The following is a 13,997-nucleotide window of genomic DNA, read 5'->3' on the forward strand; positions in this document are numbered from 1 at the left end:
CACATAAATGCATTATGTGTTTAGATTTGTCCCATTTCCAAGATATTTCATTATTTTATGCAAATATTCCAAAATATGGAATATTCTGATATCCAAAATACCCCTGGTCCCCCAAGTATTTTGGATATGGGAGACTCAACCTGTATGTGCATCACCTGCCAGTGGTTTTAATTTTATGGCTGATCAGTGTTTATTTTCCTAATGGAAACATTTTAACACCTATGCATATGTAGATTTACATATGGTTAATATCTGTTAGCTTATATTCATCTGACAGGGTTATCAGAACGATTTTATGTTGGGGGGGGCAACATAAAATCATTCTAGCGCTGCTTCCCTCTCCTTTTCCCTCCCCTCTCTTCCCTTCCATCTTGCCTAAGCAGCAGCCGTGGGCTGTCAGGGGCTGTGCAGGTTTATAGTAATAGGCTACACAGCCTGTTTTAACTTGGGGCTGATTCTGAGGTGGACACTATATAGAAATTTACGCAAATGAGCAATTACTTTAATTGAGCATGCGTTGGAGCTGCCATGCACATGTCCAATGATGGTGCTGCAGATCTGATCGCAGTTCCCTGGACGCCACAGCCTGTTTGACATACTGCAGCTGTGTGGAGGCAGGGGCGGCGATGTGGCCAGACCTGTGACCCTCCAGTGTTCTGGTAATAAACACAATTATTTACTGTTCTTCAGGTTTAGTCAAGTTCCATGTAGGACCCTCTCTGAGTATGCACCTAGTGTACTTGCCATGACTATGCCTCCTGTAGTGGAAGGGGTTCAGGTATATGTAAGCCTCTCCAGCTGCTATTCACTGCAGTGGCGTAAGTTCATCCCAGACGCCTGGAGGCAAGTTATCATTTACTGCCCCCCTATCCCCCATATTTACAGCCCTAAATGGGCTGAATATATTGTGGGTGATGGAGGAGGTGGCCCTTCAGTGCTGGCGCCCGGTGGCAGGCACCTCCATTGTCTCCCATACTTCTGCCCCTGATTCACTGTTATAACTTCTGACGCTGTAGGAGGGCTGTCATTACTGGACGAAGAGTATAAGAGTATAGGGTGCAGATGACTTCTATATCCTGGCAATTGCTGGAGGAGCTAGTTGTCTTGCTGAGGCCTCAGCTTGTGGAAGCTGGTCTAGTAGAGGAAAGCGCATCAGAGAAGATGCAGCTGCTACCACAGTCAGAAGCACGGGCCCAGCTAGCAGGGAGAGGGTTTATCTGTCACTGCAGGACAAGTGGAGGAGCAATATAACTTATGCTTTGTTAGCCAATCGGCCGCCATCAGCTCTGCCTCTGTATGCTGTGGGGGAGTTATGGTTGGTCACACACAGGGCGGAATTCAATTGTTTCCAGCCCCTTCACGCCCGACGGAGCTATTCAATTGTTGCTTCTGTCCGGCGCGATCAGCTGGCGGTGCACAATTTCATATTGCAGGCCCTTCTAGGGATGTGAGCTAAAATTAGTGAAAAGTGACCTGTATGTGATTGCGCACAGAATATTGCGCTGATCGCGCCCGATGAGTTAGGGTTTAGCTGCGTAAAACTGCTACCCCCGCTTGGGACACTTGGAGATGTCCTCTCCAAGTGTCTCTGAAACCATCCAATCGGCTAGCATGCGTCGCGCCGTTTACATGGCAGGATGACACGGGAATGACCAGTGCTCAACCCTGCAAGCTAGCCGAGTCACTGGACCTGGGTTGATCCGTTTACACCAGGGGTCTTCAAACTTGGCCCTCCAGGTGCTGTGGAACTACACATCCCAGCATGCACTGCCACCTTTTTGATATAACAGCATGCTAAAACTATGTGCAGTGCATGCTGGGATGTGTAGTTCCACAGCATCTGGAGGGCCAAGTTTGAAGACCCCTGGTTTACACCAACAAAAATCCTGGGGTGATGCGCGTCCACGTGCATCAATCCGGGATTTTTAAGTCTGTGTAAAAGGGGTATAAGTAATATTAACTGGAAGAACAGAACTATGTATGCCGCCATCCCTATATATATATATATATATATATATATATATATATATATTTTTTCCCCTTCACTTCTTCCCATTAATTACGGTGGTTTTCCCCTTTCACTTTAGCAGAGCAATGTGTTATTCCTCAGCACACATAATTTACAATCAGGTGCATAAATATTGGGACATTGACAGAATTTTCATATTTAGGCGTCTATTCACCACTACAATGGCTTTGAAATGAAACAAACAATATGTGCTTTAACTGCAGACTTTCAGATTTAATTTGAGGGTAACTACATCCAAATCAGGTGAACGGTGTAGGAATTACAACGGTTTCTATATGTGCCTCCCACTTTTTAAGGGGCCAAAAGTAATGGGACTAACTAAACAATCCTAAATCTAACTTTCACTTTTTAATACTTTGTTGCAAATCCTTTGCAGGCAATTACAGCCTGAAGTCTGGAAAGCATCGACATCACCAGACGCTGGGTTTCATCCCTGGTGATGCTCTGCCAGGCCTCTACTGCAAATTTCTTCAGTTCCTGCTTGTTCTTGGGGCATTTTCCCTTCAGTTTTGTCTTCATTAAGTGAAATGCATGCTCAAATCGGATTCAGGTCAGGGGATTGACTTGGCCATTGCATAACATTCCACTTTTTAGCCTTAAAAAACTCTTTGGTTGCTTTTGCAGTATGCTTCTGGTCATTGTCCATCTGCACTGTGAAGCGCCGTCCAATGAGTTCTGAAGCATTTGACTGAATATGAGCATATAATATTGCCCGAAACACTTCAAAATTCATTCTGCTGCTTTTGTCAGCAGTCACATCAATAAATACAAGGGAACCAGTTCCATTGGCAGCCATATATGCCCACGCCATGACACTACCACCACCATGTTTCACTGATGAGGTGGTATGTTTTGGATCATGAGCAGTTCCTTTCCTTCTCCATACTCTTCTCTTCCCATCACTCTGGTACAAGTTGATCTTTGTCTCATCTGTCCATAGGATGTTGTTCCAGAACTGTAATGGCTTTTTTAGATGTTGTTTGGCAAACTCTAATCTGGTCTTCCTGTTTTTGTGGCTCACCAATGGTTTACATCTTGTGGTGAACCCTCTATATTCACTCTTGTGAAGTCTTCTCTTGATTGTTGACTTTGACACACATACACCTACCTCCTGGAGAGTGTTCTTGATTTGGCCAACTGTTGTGAAGGGGTTTTTCTTCACCAGTAAAATAATTGTTCTGTCATCACCACAGTTGTTTTCCGTGGTCTTCCGGGTCTTTTGGTGTTGCTGAGCTCTTCGATGCGTTCTTTCTTTTTAAGACTGTTCCAAACAGTTGATTTGGCCACACCTAATGTTTTTGCTATCTCTCTGATGGGTTTGTTTTGAATTTTCAGCCTAATGATGGCTTGCTTCACTGATAGTGACAGCTCTTTGGATCTCATATTGAGAGTCGACAGCAACTGATTCCAAATGCAAATGTCACACCCAGAATCAACTCCATACCTTTTACCTGCTTAATTGATAATGAAATAACGAGGGAATAGCCCACACTTGTCCATGAAATAGCTTTTGAGTTGATAGTCCCATTACTTTTGGCCCCTTAAAAAGTGGGAGGCACATATAGAAACCGTTGTAATTCCTACACCGTTCACCTGATTTGGATGTAATTACCCTCAAATCTGAAAGTCTGCAGTTAAAACACATCTTGTTTGTTTCATTTCAAAGCCATTGTGGTGGTGAATAGAGGCCAAAATATGAAAATTCTGCCAATGTCCCAATATTTATGCACCTGACTGTGTGTGTGTATGTGTGTGTAATATATATATATATATATATATATATATATATATATATATATATATATATATATTTATATTTATATTTATTATTATTACCAGTTATTTATATAGCGCACACATATTCTGCAGCGCTGTGCAGAGAGTTTCTTACCATTCATATCTGTCCCCTGCCCCAGTGGAGCTTCCAATCTATATTTCCTACCACATGCTCACACACATACACACTATGGTTAATTTTTGTGGGGAGCCAATTAACCTACCAGTATATTTTTGGAATGTGTGAGGAAACCGGAGTACCCGGAGAAAACCCACGCGAGCACAGGGTAAGTAAATAAATAAATATATATATATTTTTATTTTGCAAAAGTGAAGGACCGCAGAACATGCAGTGAGGTGCTGGAAATGGTCTGTGTCAATACAAGAAGGGGTTACTCATTGCTAGATTCCTTATCTCAGCAAGGCTAGTATTTGCATTCCCTGCCTGGGGCCACTGTTGTAATTACACAGAGAAACAGGTCTTTAGTGGAAAACATCACAGGCCTGTCATGAGTAAACAGCACGATAACTTGACCCTTTCCAGGCATGAGGGGGACACATGCTAGTTTCTGCTAGGTTTACTGCTTGGTCTTGTACCCCCCTGTCCTTACCCTATCCTAATACACAACCCAGTCGGGCATCATGGCCCTTATCCCTTCCCAAAACACAGAACATATACAGGCCAGTACCAACATACTGTAGCTAACCATTTAAAGTGTAGTTACAGTGAAACTGTGCCATATACAGAGCCTTGTGGCTGCTTCGTGCAGCAGATTTAATAGGGGGTCTGTGGTTTATCGCTCAACACCAGTCTGTGTATTGGTGCGCAGGGGAGGGTGGCACTACTGATTGTGGCTTCGGTCTGGTCCTCCCCAAGCCTTCCATTTTGGAGCCATTATTGAGTGGCAAATGTAAATGTTCTGCCACTTAGCCAGTAGTGCAACTTAAGCGAAATGCACTTAATTTTACAATATTTCCACAATTGCAACTTGACCATACTACTTACCCAACAGTGATCCCCAGCACAAAGCTTCCCAAATTTCTGCCGTAATAAAATGGTTTCCGCTCCCTTTCAGCTTGTCACCCGCAAATACCCCCCCCCCCCCAAAAAAAAAATAAAATAAAAATGTACTGCTTGTACATTTGTAGCACTGCTGCTATTCCTCCATCCCAACTGTTCACTCCTCCAGCCATACGGGTTTCAGAACTCTCTACCTCACACAAATACACACTAGCCACATGCGTTTCATGATCTTAGTCGGGGCAATTTATCTCCCTAATGCTGGGTACACACTTGACGATATATATCGCAAGTGCATCGATGGGTATGCACAGTCGATATGCTTGTGAACGATACCGTTCACAGACAAGTCAGGTCGGCCCTGCAAGCACAGCTGATAAATTGTTACATCTGGCTTTGTGTACGTGCCACCTGCCAACTGCTTGCTGCAGGGACAGCCGACACTGACATCTCAACTGGGCAGGCAAAATGACATGCCCGGCCAGTTGTGATGTCATCCCAGACAGTTTGAGCGGCCAGTTGGTAAGTGTGTATAAGTTACCAATCGGCTGCTCTGACAGCAGATCGATTCTTTGTCAAACCAGCATTAGCCATTTTGCTTCTTGAGTAAGTTTAATAGAGCGCTTTATCCATGCGCTCATTATTTCCCGCATTGACTATTGCAATAGTCTCCTTACTGGTCTTCCCAAAAACAGGCTATCGCCATTACAATCCATTATGAATGCAGCTGCGAGGCTTATCTTCCTTGCCAAACGTTCATCGTCTGCTGCCCCGCTCTGTCAGTCCCTCCATTGGTTGCCGGTTTTCTACCGTATTCAATACAAAATACTGTTACTTACACATAAGGCCATTAACCGAATTACACCAACATACATCTCTTCACTCATCTCAAAATATCTCCCAACCCGACCTCTCCGCTCAGCACAAGAACTGCGTCTCTCATCCCCACGCATTACTTGCTCCCATTTACGGTTACAGGACTTTCTTCGGGCTGCACCCACTCTATGGAATGCCTTACCACACACAATAAGACTTACCTCTACTCTTCAATCCTTCAAGCGTTCCCTGAAAACTCACCTCTTCAGACAAGCTTATCAGATTCCAGAACCGACCACATAACCTTCATAGCTTCCATGTCTTATCACATCCCCTCTCACAGTCCACACATAACCTCACATATTGTCTTTCTTTCACATACTCCTGACATTTTGCCGACATTCCTGTGTGACTGGATCATGCAGCCCACCAAGAAACTCTGCATTCTGACCAGACCAAATTGCAATATATATAGCACCTATCCTTGTGTATCAATGCCTGTTTCCCTATAGATTGTAAGCTTGCAAGCAGGGCCCTCTTACCTCTATGTCTGTCTGTTATTACCCTGTTTTGTTCTATCAATGTTTCCAATTGTAAAGCGCAACGGAATATGCTGCGCTATATAAGAAACTGTTAATAAATTAAATAAATAAATTTACAATATAACTCTCAAACTTAGAGGATGAGATATTAACCACTATATAAATGTAATGTTGCCTTGTGGGGTGTGATATGTATTACCGTCAGCCGCATGGTTCAATTCCCGACAGCGGCTGCCCGACCAAGAAGGAAATCCCGATCGTCCTAAAGGTAAGTATTTACTAACCTACCCCTCCTTAGGGGTGCCTAACCCTAACTCTCCCTCTAAGTGCCTAAACCTAACCCCCTCCTCTTCCCCGCTGCCTAAACCTAAGTCCTGGGGGGGTGCCTAACCCTAACCCTCCCCCCCCCTTAGCCTATCCTTAACCTCCCGGGGGGTGCCTAACCCTAAGTCCCCATGGGAGCCCTAAACCTAACCATCTCTCCCCCCACCCCCCCCCGGCAGGTTGTCCGCTGCGGTGTCCAGCATCCGCTCGATCGGGATGCCGGGCGCCGGTCTCCCGGCGTCGGGCAAATTACAGGCGTCTACATGTAGACGCCTGTTATTCGTCCCTAGTCGGGATAAAGCAGTCTGGAAGCCGGCGGTCGGCATTTAGACCGTCTGGTTCCAGACTACATCCCGCCTTGTGTTGGTTTCTTGAGGTTTATTTCAAAGTCTGAAACTGATATATTTTGTTTCTTTAGAATGTGATTAGTATTAGAATTTGTTTCTTTTAAAAAGGCTGGTTGCCCTTTTTTATATCGCTCTCTACAAGTCTCTGGCTTTAGTTGGCCTAGCCTTGTATCTTATACTCTTTGTGAATTTAACATTTAGGATGATTGCTGTCCTTTTGAGAGGCCTAAAATTACTAGTCCTATAGAATGTAAGATTATGAGCCTGGCCCTCTTACCTCCGTCTGTCTATTTATTACCCAGTCTTGTTTTATTACTGTTTTGTTCCCAATTGTAAAGCGCAACGTAATATACAAGTAACTGTAAATAGATAACGAATGCTCCCACAAGACATGGTGCTTATATTTATATAAGCCTTACAGTGTTTGTCCAGTAAAAGGCATCACTCCCTGTAAAGTGCTGATGCCGTGTGATCTGGCAGGGGGAGGAGGGTAAGTGTTCAAGTGCTCAGTGTTATGGAGAATCAGAGCGTACAGAATACTTGTTTCTTTTCTGGGGGGATCTTTGGGTCCTGAGAGCTGCATTTGTTGAATAGCAGGCGTCCAGCGATGCGTGTGGGGATCAGGCACTGAGCATCGTGAGGGGGTGCTGGCTCCCATCTTATTAGGAAAAATAGGGTGGAGTGGGGGCATGCTGCCCGTATCAATGTTTGTTTAGTTTGTTTAATAACAGAAAAGCATAAAGAGATCAGAGCAGTTAATACCCTCATTTGCTCTGCTTTTTACTCATTTGCTTAACCAGTGATTAACACACACTTTGCAAATTGATGCAATTTAGATTTCTTTGTTTATAGTTGGGGCTGATGTAAAATATCTCTTCTGCGGAACAGTACAAGAAGATTTAAAGAGTACACATCATCTTAACACACTGCAGACAGCCATTTTGTGAGCTGCTCCTATTTATCCACTAGTTCACTGAAAACGTGACCTCAGCGAGGCAAGAGGCACAACATTTATCATAAAAAAAAATTCCCATCTCAAAGAAACTGCTGGATATCCTTAAAATGTGGACTGTAATGGCGGAGTTTGGGAACCCCTAATATATACTAATGAGCCTGCTCCTTGGATCTGGTATCCACGTGGGGTCACCAAGGGAGATACCCTTGCTTTCTGTTTGGTGGCAGCGTTCAATTAAAAAGTTGACACCACCCTTAAAATATGACTCATTAGTATATTTTGATGTATATAATAAAGTTGCAAATTTAGCGTACATCAGAGGTTCCCAAATGAGGTCCTCAAGGCACCCCAACAGTGCATGTTTTAGAGACATCCATGGTTGAGGACAGGTGGTTAAATCAAATTGACTGAGGTACTAATTAAGTCACCTGTTTTCAACATGGATATCCTTTAAAACCTGAACTGTTATGGTGTCTTGAGGACAGAGGACTTCATTCAGAGTCGGTCGTTGCTGCCGCACGGTCGTACGCCACCGATGTTCGCTAAACTGCGCATGCGTAAAGTTTGCAATGCGCGTGCACAAACCAGCTACTACGATCAGAAATTTCTCTCTCCTTGAACACAGCCAGGTCGGTAGTTTGAGTGACAGAATGAGGCGTTTGTGGGTGGTAACAGGGGAAGGTGCTTGAAAACTGGGGAGTGGAGATCCGAACGCAGGTGTGCCTAATTATGCGAACAGCGTTTTATGGGAGTGCATAATTAACAAAGTAGTGTCATGGCACACGTGACATGGGTGGTTTGTACACTGACCTGATCGTAGTGCTTAAGAGAGGGTATGGTCAACCTAAAGCTCTACGACCAGTTCCGATGGTTACCGATGGTCTCGATTAATCCTTATATGGCCGGAGATGACGTGTAATGCGTACGAGAAGGGGGCGTATTTTTTGTCTTACGGCCGCATCCTCCCCTTGGTCGGCCAACTAACGATCCGATCTTAAGGACGCAACTTGCGAGTGCATAATTTGCATATCCGGCCCCTTTTCCCTTGCGGCCGCACGGTCGCAACGACCGACTCTGAATGAGGTCCAGAGTTTGGGAACCTCTGGCGTAGATGAAGGGTTAAATTTTACTACGTGGCAATATTGAAGTCCGTCACCTCTAGCAATATTAGCTGTTGTCTTTAAAGGGGCGATTATATGTTCTACAAAACGAGTCACGTGTATGAGTGTGTGTATGTATGTATATATGTGTGTGTATATATGTGTATATATGTGTGTGTGTATATATATATATATATATATATATATATATGTGTGTGTATATATATATATATATATATATATATATATATATATATATATATATATATAATATAATATAATATAATTTTATATTAATATAATTTGTGTGTGTGGCTTTCAAAAGGGATGTGTAGTAAATTTATCCAGAAGAGTCAATGATTTAAAAATTCCGGACCTCAGAGAGAACTCTTGGAAGTTGTCCCTTTCTCTACCCTTTTGGCTTTTATGTCTCTATGGCAGTGATTCCCAACCTAACCTCGGTCCTCAAGGCACACTAACAGTCCTGGTTTTGGTGATATCCATGTTAAAGCACAGATGGTGTAATCAAAATAACTGAGGTACTAATTAAGTTGCTTGTGCTCAAGTATGGCTATCCTTAAAACCTGGACTGCTAGTGTGCCTTGAGGACCGTGGTTGGGAACCCCTGCTCTATGGCTACTTTTGGAACAATGGCCCTCATTCAGAGCCGCTCGCTATTTGCGGTCGTTCGTTCTAAAACAAGGGGTGGCTATTCAAATTAACCGTTCGCTCATTGCGGTCTGTTCACGCCTCTAAGTCTGAACGAGCGAGCAAAACTTGCGGTTGTAAATTTGAAAAATACGCCCCCTTGCCGCTCGCACCCTACGTCATGTCCGCTATTTAATAGTTTAATCGAGTACATCGAACAGCGTATGAACTGCTCGCTATTCTTGTGGCTGGTTTTTTCAACCGCTATTTTGCGAGCAGTTCTGAGTAAAAAAAAACCAAGTGACGTGGTCAATGACGCTGCTGTATTAATTATGCACTCCCTTAAAACGCCCGTTTTGACCTTTAAGCACGCCTGCGTTCTAATTCCACTCCCCGTTTTCAAACACCTTCCCCCGTTACCACCCACATGCGCCTCCTTCTGTCACTCAAAATAGCAGGCATTCGCTATATAGTGAACAAACGATTTTCGGCCGCACTGACTGGTTCGCGCATGCGTATTAAAATCCGTACACATGCGCAGATGTGCGAACATCGGTCAGAACGAACGAGCGGCCGCTTACGAGCGGCTCTGAATCAGGGCCAATGTTTCTTGCAGGGCTTGCTCGAAGTTAGGGGGTGATTCAGTTGTTACGTGGGCGGCGATAATTAATGATCGCCCAGGTTTGCAGTCAAGTTGTTCTTGACGCTCATTAATTATCGCCCTCTTCATGCCCTATTAGACTGGGTTTAGCTGTGTAAAACGGCTAAACCCATCTAAAGTCTTGGTTAGGGCAGTCTTTCAACACTTAGGGCATCCCTAACCACGTGTTTCTTTGGCTATTGCGCTCAGATGGAGCAATAAATGAATTGCTCCATCGGGCTCCTTAAAAAAATTAGCTGCTGGCTAAAACCATTGAATGCCCCCATATAGTTCCTCAAAAAGCTTAGAGAGTCGCAGGCTATGCCAGGTTGACATGATGTGCATTGGGTGCCACCATACAGATAATTGCTCAGACCTGTTGTGCCAAATCAAAACTGTTATACATTTCATTGACATAGCTGAAAAATGACCTATTAAGTTAATAATTCTAGTCTCCTCCTAAACCGACTTGGACTGTGCGGGCATCTGATCTCTGGTGGATGAACCACAGCAAATCCACAGATAGAGAAACCAAATACAAACATTGTAGGAGACAGCAGGAGGGGGGAGAGCGGGGGACCAAACTCTGGAGTCTGTCTCTAGAAAGTAGAATTAGCTGCTCTGTATCAGTTGTTGAACCCAGACTGCAAGATAAACTCATTCTTCCCTGTAATGGTTTTATGAGGTCGAGTCCTCTCTAATGGGGAGGAGAGGAGTCCAGGATTTAGGGAGTTTGAAGTTTGTTATTTGGTCTGGCATGCTTTCCCTTTGAAATAAGATCACTCTCAGTCCTGCTTTCCTCAGGAGGTCCCTCTGCTGTTGAAGAGTAGGAGTGGTGATAATACAGAGTTCGCTTTTTTGCTGGCGCCAGAATGACTGTTTATCTGGAGATCTCGCCAATTACAGCTGCTTTCTTAAAGCTGCAGTCACCACTGCCCCCATCCCTCCCCTCCTGCTCTCATTCAGGGACTCTGTCCTAGGAAATGGCATCTAGTTTCTCAGCAAAGCTCTGTAATAAGCTGCAGGAGGGAGGCCAAACCCTGCCCCCAGCCCTGGCTCTTCTTTCCTTCCCATCTCCTCTCCTGTGCCCTTTCTTCTGTTTCTCTCTGGGTCTGCAATGTTTTTTTCCTTTTACCAAACACGCACAAAGGTGTCAGACAAATTGTCCTTTCTAGCTGAGGTGCCCCTATGTTGGTCGGTGTGTGTGGGGACTGAATGCTACAATTTGCCACAAAAACATTTTAATCACAATTGTTCGGATATCCATAAAATACTAATTGTGCTCATGCTACCCGATTTGTCAATTTTGTCCGTCATCATACCTGAAGGAAAGCATACTAAGATCAATTCTGACATGTAAATGTATGTAGAACACGTGTGCTACAAACACTGCCTTACGTACAAACCTTCAGTCTGTCTGCTTAGTTGCTGTGGCTCATGGCACATTATCACTCTTTTAATCAATTTCATTAAATAAGTGCTTTTAAATTAATTTAATGGGGAGAATTCAATTTGTTTTTTGCATTCCCGATCGCCCCTCTAAACTGACTGGGCGTTATTAAATTAATTCAGTTTTTCGCACATGTTGCACCCAAATAGACCGGCTTAAGACCCGTAAAGCGGCTAAACCCATCTAAAGGGCTGCCTAGCACGCCCAAACTACCAAAAGAACTACTCGAACAAGGCACTCTTCGACGATTTCTATTCGCCACCTCACGAGGCAGTGCGCAGAAATCATGCATTCGCACCCGTCAGCAGAACCAATTAAATGGCTCCAACAGGTGCGCAAAAAACAGCCCCGCTCAAAAACGATCATATTCCACCCAATGAGTCTATGTACTGCAGAATCTTTGTTGTATGGTCATTTGTTTTGATTTGCTATCATTTGAAACTGACTGTCTCTCTCTGTTTTCTTTCTCCAGAATCGCCGCCTCCACCATACTCCCGGCTGTCTCCAAAATTTGAGCAAAAAACTCTGGGTGAGTGCACATTTAATCATAGCCTTAAGTGCCCCGGTAGTTAGATATCCGGTATGATATGTATAAGATTATCAGCAGCTACTGAAAGCAGCAGGAAGAATGGTGTACAAAGGGCAGCTATAGTCAGGTTATTTCCTCGGTGAATTGTTCAAGTAATTGCCATTATATAAAAGGCTGGTCTGAGAACACTGCTATAGTTGGGTTCAGCCTAGAATTTTATTACACCCCTGTTTTGTGCATGGTCTTATTTAACATTAGTTGAAATATAAAAACGGTGGAAATGGGAGTGATAGAATCCTAGAACGGGCTGGTAGTCCGTGCGACTTCATTTTTCTGGCACAAACTTGCGCAATTATTATGTGGTTAGGAGTGTAAATATGGACCTGTGTGTTTATATGTCATCAGTGTTGTTTTGCTGGTCATATCTGCTGGAAATCATTTCCAAGCACCCGCTTTGTTTTTAGTAAACTGTTTACATACATAATCGAGGTTTTCCACACGATCGCTTCTATTGATCGCTTTTTACTTTCCTTTTTTTTTTAACCTCCTTTTTGATTTTCACCTTGGCCTCAAACCCAACGCTGAGAAAAAATCTGGCCACAGGTTGTTCTACAATCAGCTTTATCCGGCTTGGTTCCAGATCATATTATCAAAATGGTGTAAGTTGGTAAATAGACTGCCATCAGCATGCCTATTCGGTCATCTGTTGATGCCTACAATGGCCCAAATGTGTCATCGCCAGCGATTTGCAGGCACGGTGCACTTTTGGTGTTACAGCTGCTGGGTTTAAAGCTGCAATTATTTTTAAATCAAAACCACCCCAGTCTTGCCTTTGAAACCAATTGGTGCTTTAAACAGTGATCTCACAGAAATAGCCTACAATTTGCACCTATTTAAGTAAATACATTTGGGCCTATGTGTACACTTCTATGGACAGCAGTGCAATATACCCAGCGTGGAAGTAACCATGGTTTAAATTATGTTTGCGCCCTTTTTCTTAGACGCTTCCATTGTGAGCATTTTATTGCGGTGTGTATGTAGTCACTGCATAGGGCTCAATAGATCTCTTGCCAGCAGTTTTACTGTCTTTTATCCATTTGTAGCACAACTCTGATATCCCACTTGTGTGACCTGAACCCTGTTTGTCTATGAAATTTGATTTCCTGTTATTTTGCTTAATTTAAAATAATAGGAATAAAACAACGTTTTTTTTTTTTCCGAAACCTGTGGGAGAGTGCACTCCTTTCTTTACCAAGTATCTTCCAGCCCATTGTAAACTTTGTCCATCTGACAAATGTCCAAACTCCCTAAATTCACTATTTACTCCTTGTGTAAATATTATTTCCATTATTTCACTAACTAATTGTGCTGTCTCCATTAGTCAAACAAATTGTCATGAGAGGCCGGATGGTGAGAGTGTAATGTACCGGGCAGTAAAATGAGTAGGTTTTCTCATGCTGTCTGTAGGTTACTTAGGACTGCTGGGGTCTAGCCTACCTGTCACCTATTATATACAGGCCACCAGTACATTTTAAAGACATTTTTCACTACTAGTTTAACTCTTTCATGAACATGGATATCTGATACTTCCATGACCAGACCGTATTTCAGTTTTGCTCTGTGTTTTAAGTATGGGAAATTTAGTGACTTTGTGTACACTAGAAAATACATTTTTATTTTTTTAGTCTTACAGATTGGAATTTTTTTTTTATTTGCTAATCATTGTAATTACATTATCTATAAAAACCGGGATACAATTTACCTGTAACACCATAGTTTTACCACAAAAAATAAGTATATGCCAATTGTTTTTACGTCAT

General features: G+C 43.2%; 1 protein-coding gene across 2 annotated transcripts in view; it reads left to right on the plus strand.

Annotated features, from left to right (window-relative positions):
• SMAD6 (SMAD family member 6) overlaps window positions 1-13,997 on the plus strand; it is a 71,752-nt gene that overhangs the window by 18,271 nt on the left and 39,484 nt on the right. For both annotated transcript variants that reach the window (XM_088452769.1, XM_088452770.1), the window contains exon 2: window positions 12,121-12,177. In XM_088452769.1, the coding sequence (XP_088308895.1) occupies window positions 12,121-12,177 (57 nt within the window). The remainder of the gene's footprint in view (window positions 1-12,120; window positions 12,178-13,997) is intronic.

Source organism: Taudactylus pleione, unplaced genomic scaffold, assembly GCF_031769625.1.
Source record: "Taudactylus pleione unplaced genomic scaffold, aTauple2 ptg000556l, whole genome shotgun sequence".
NCBI classification, from domain to species: Eukaryota; Metazoa; Chordata; class Amphibia; order Anura; family Myobatrachidae; genus Taudactylus; species Taudactylus pleione.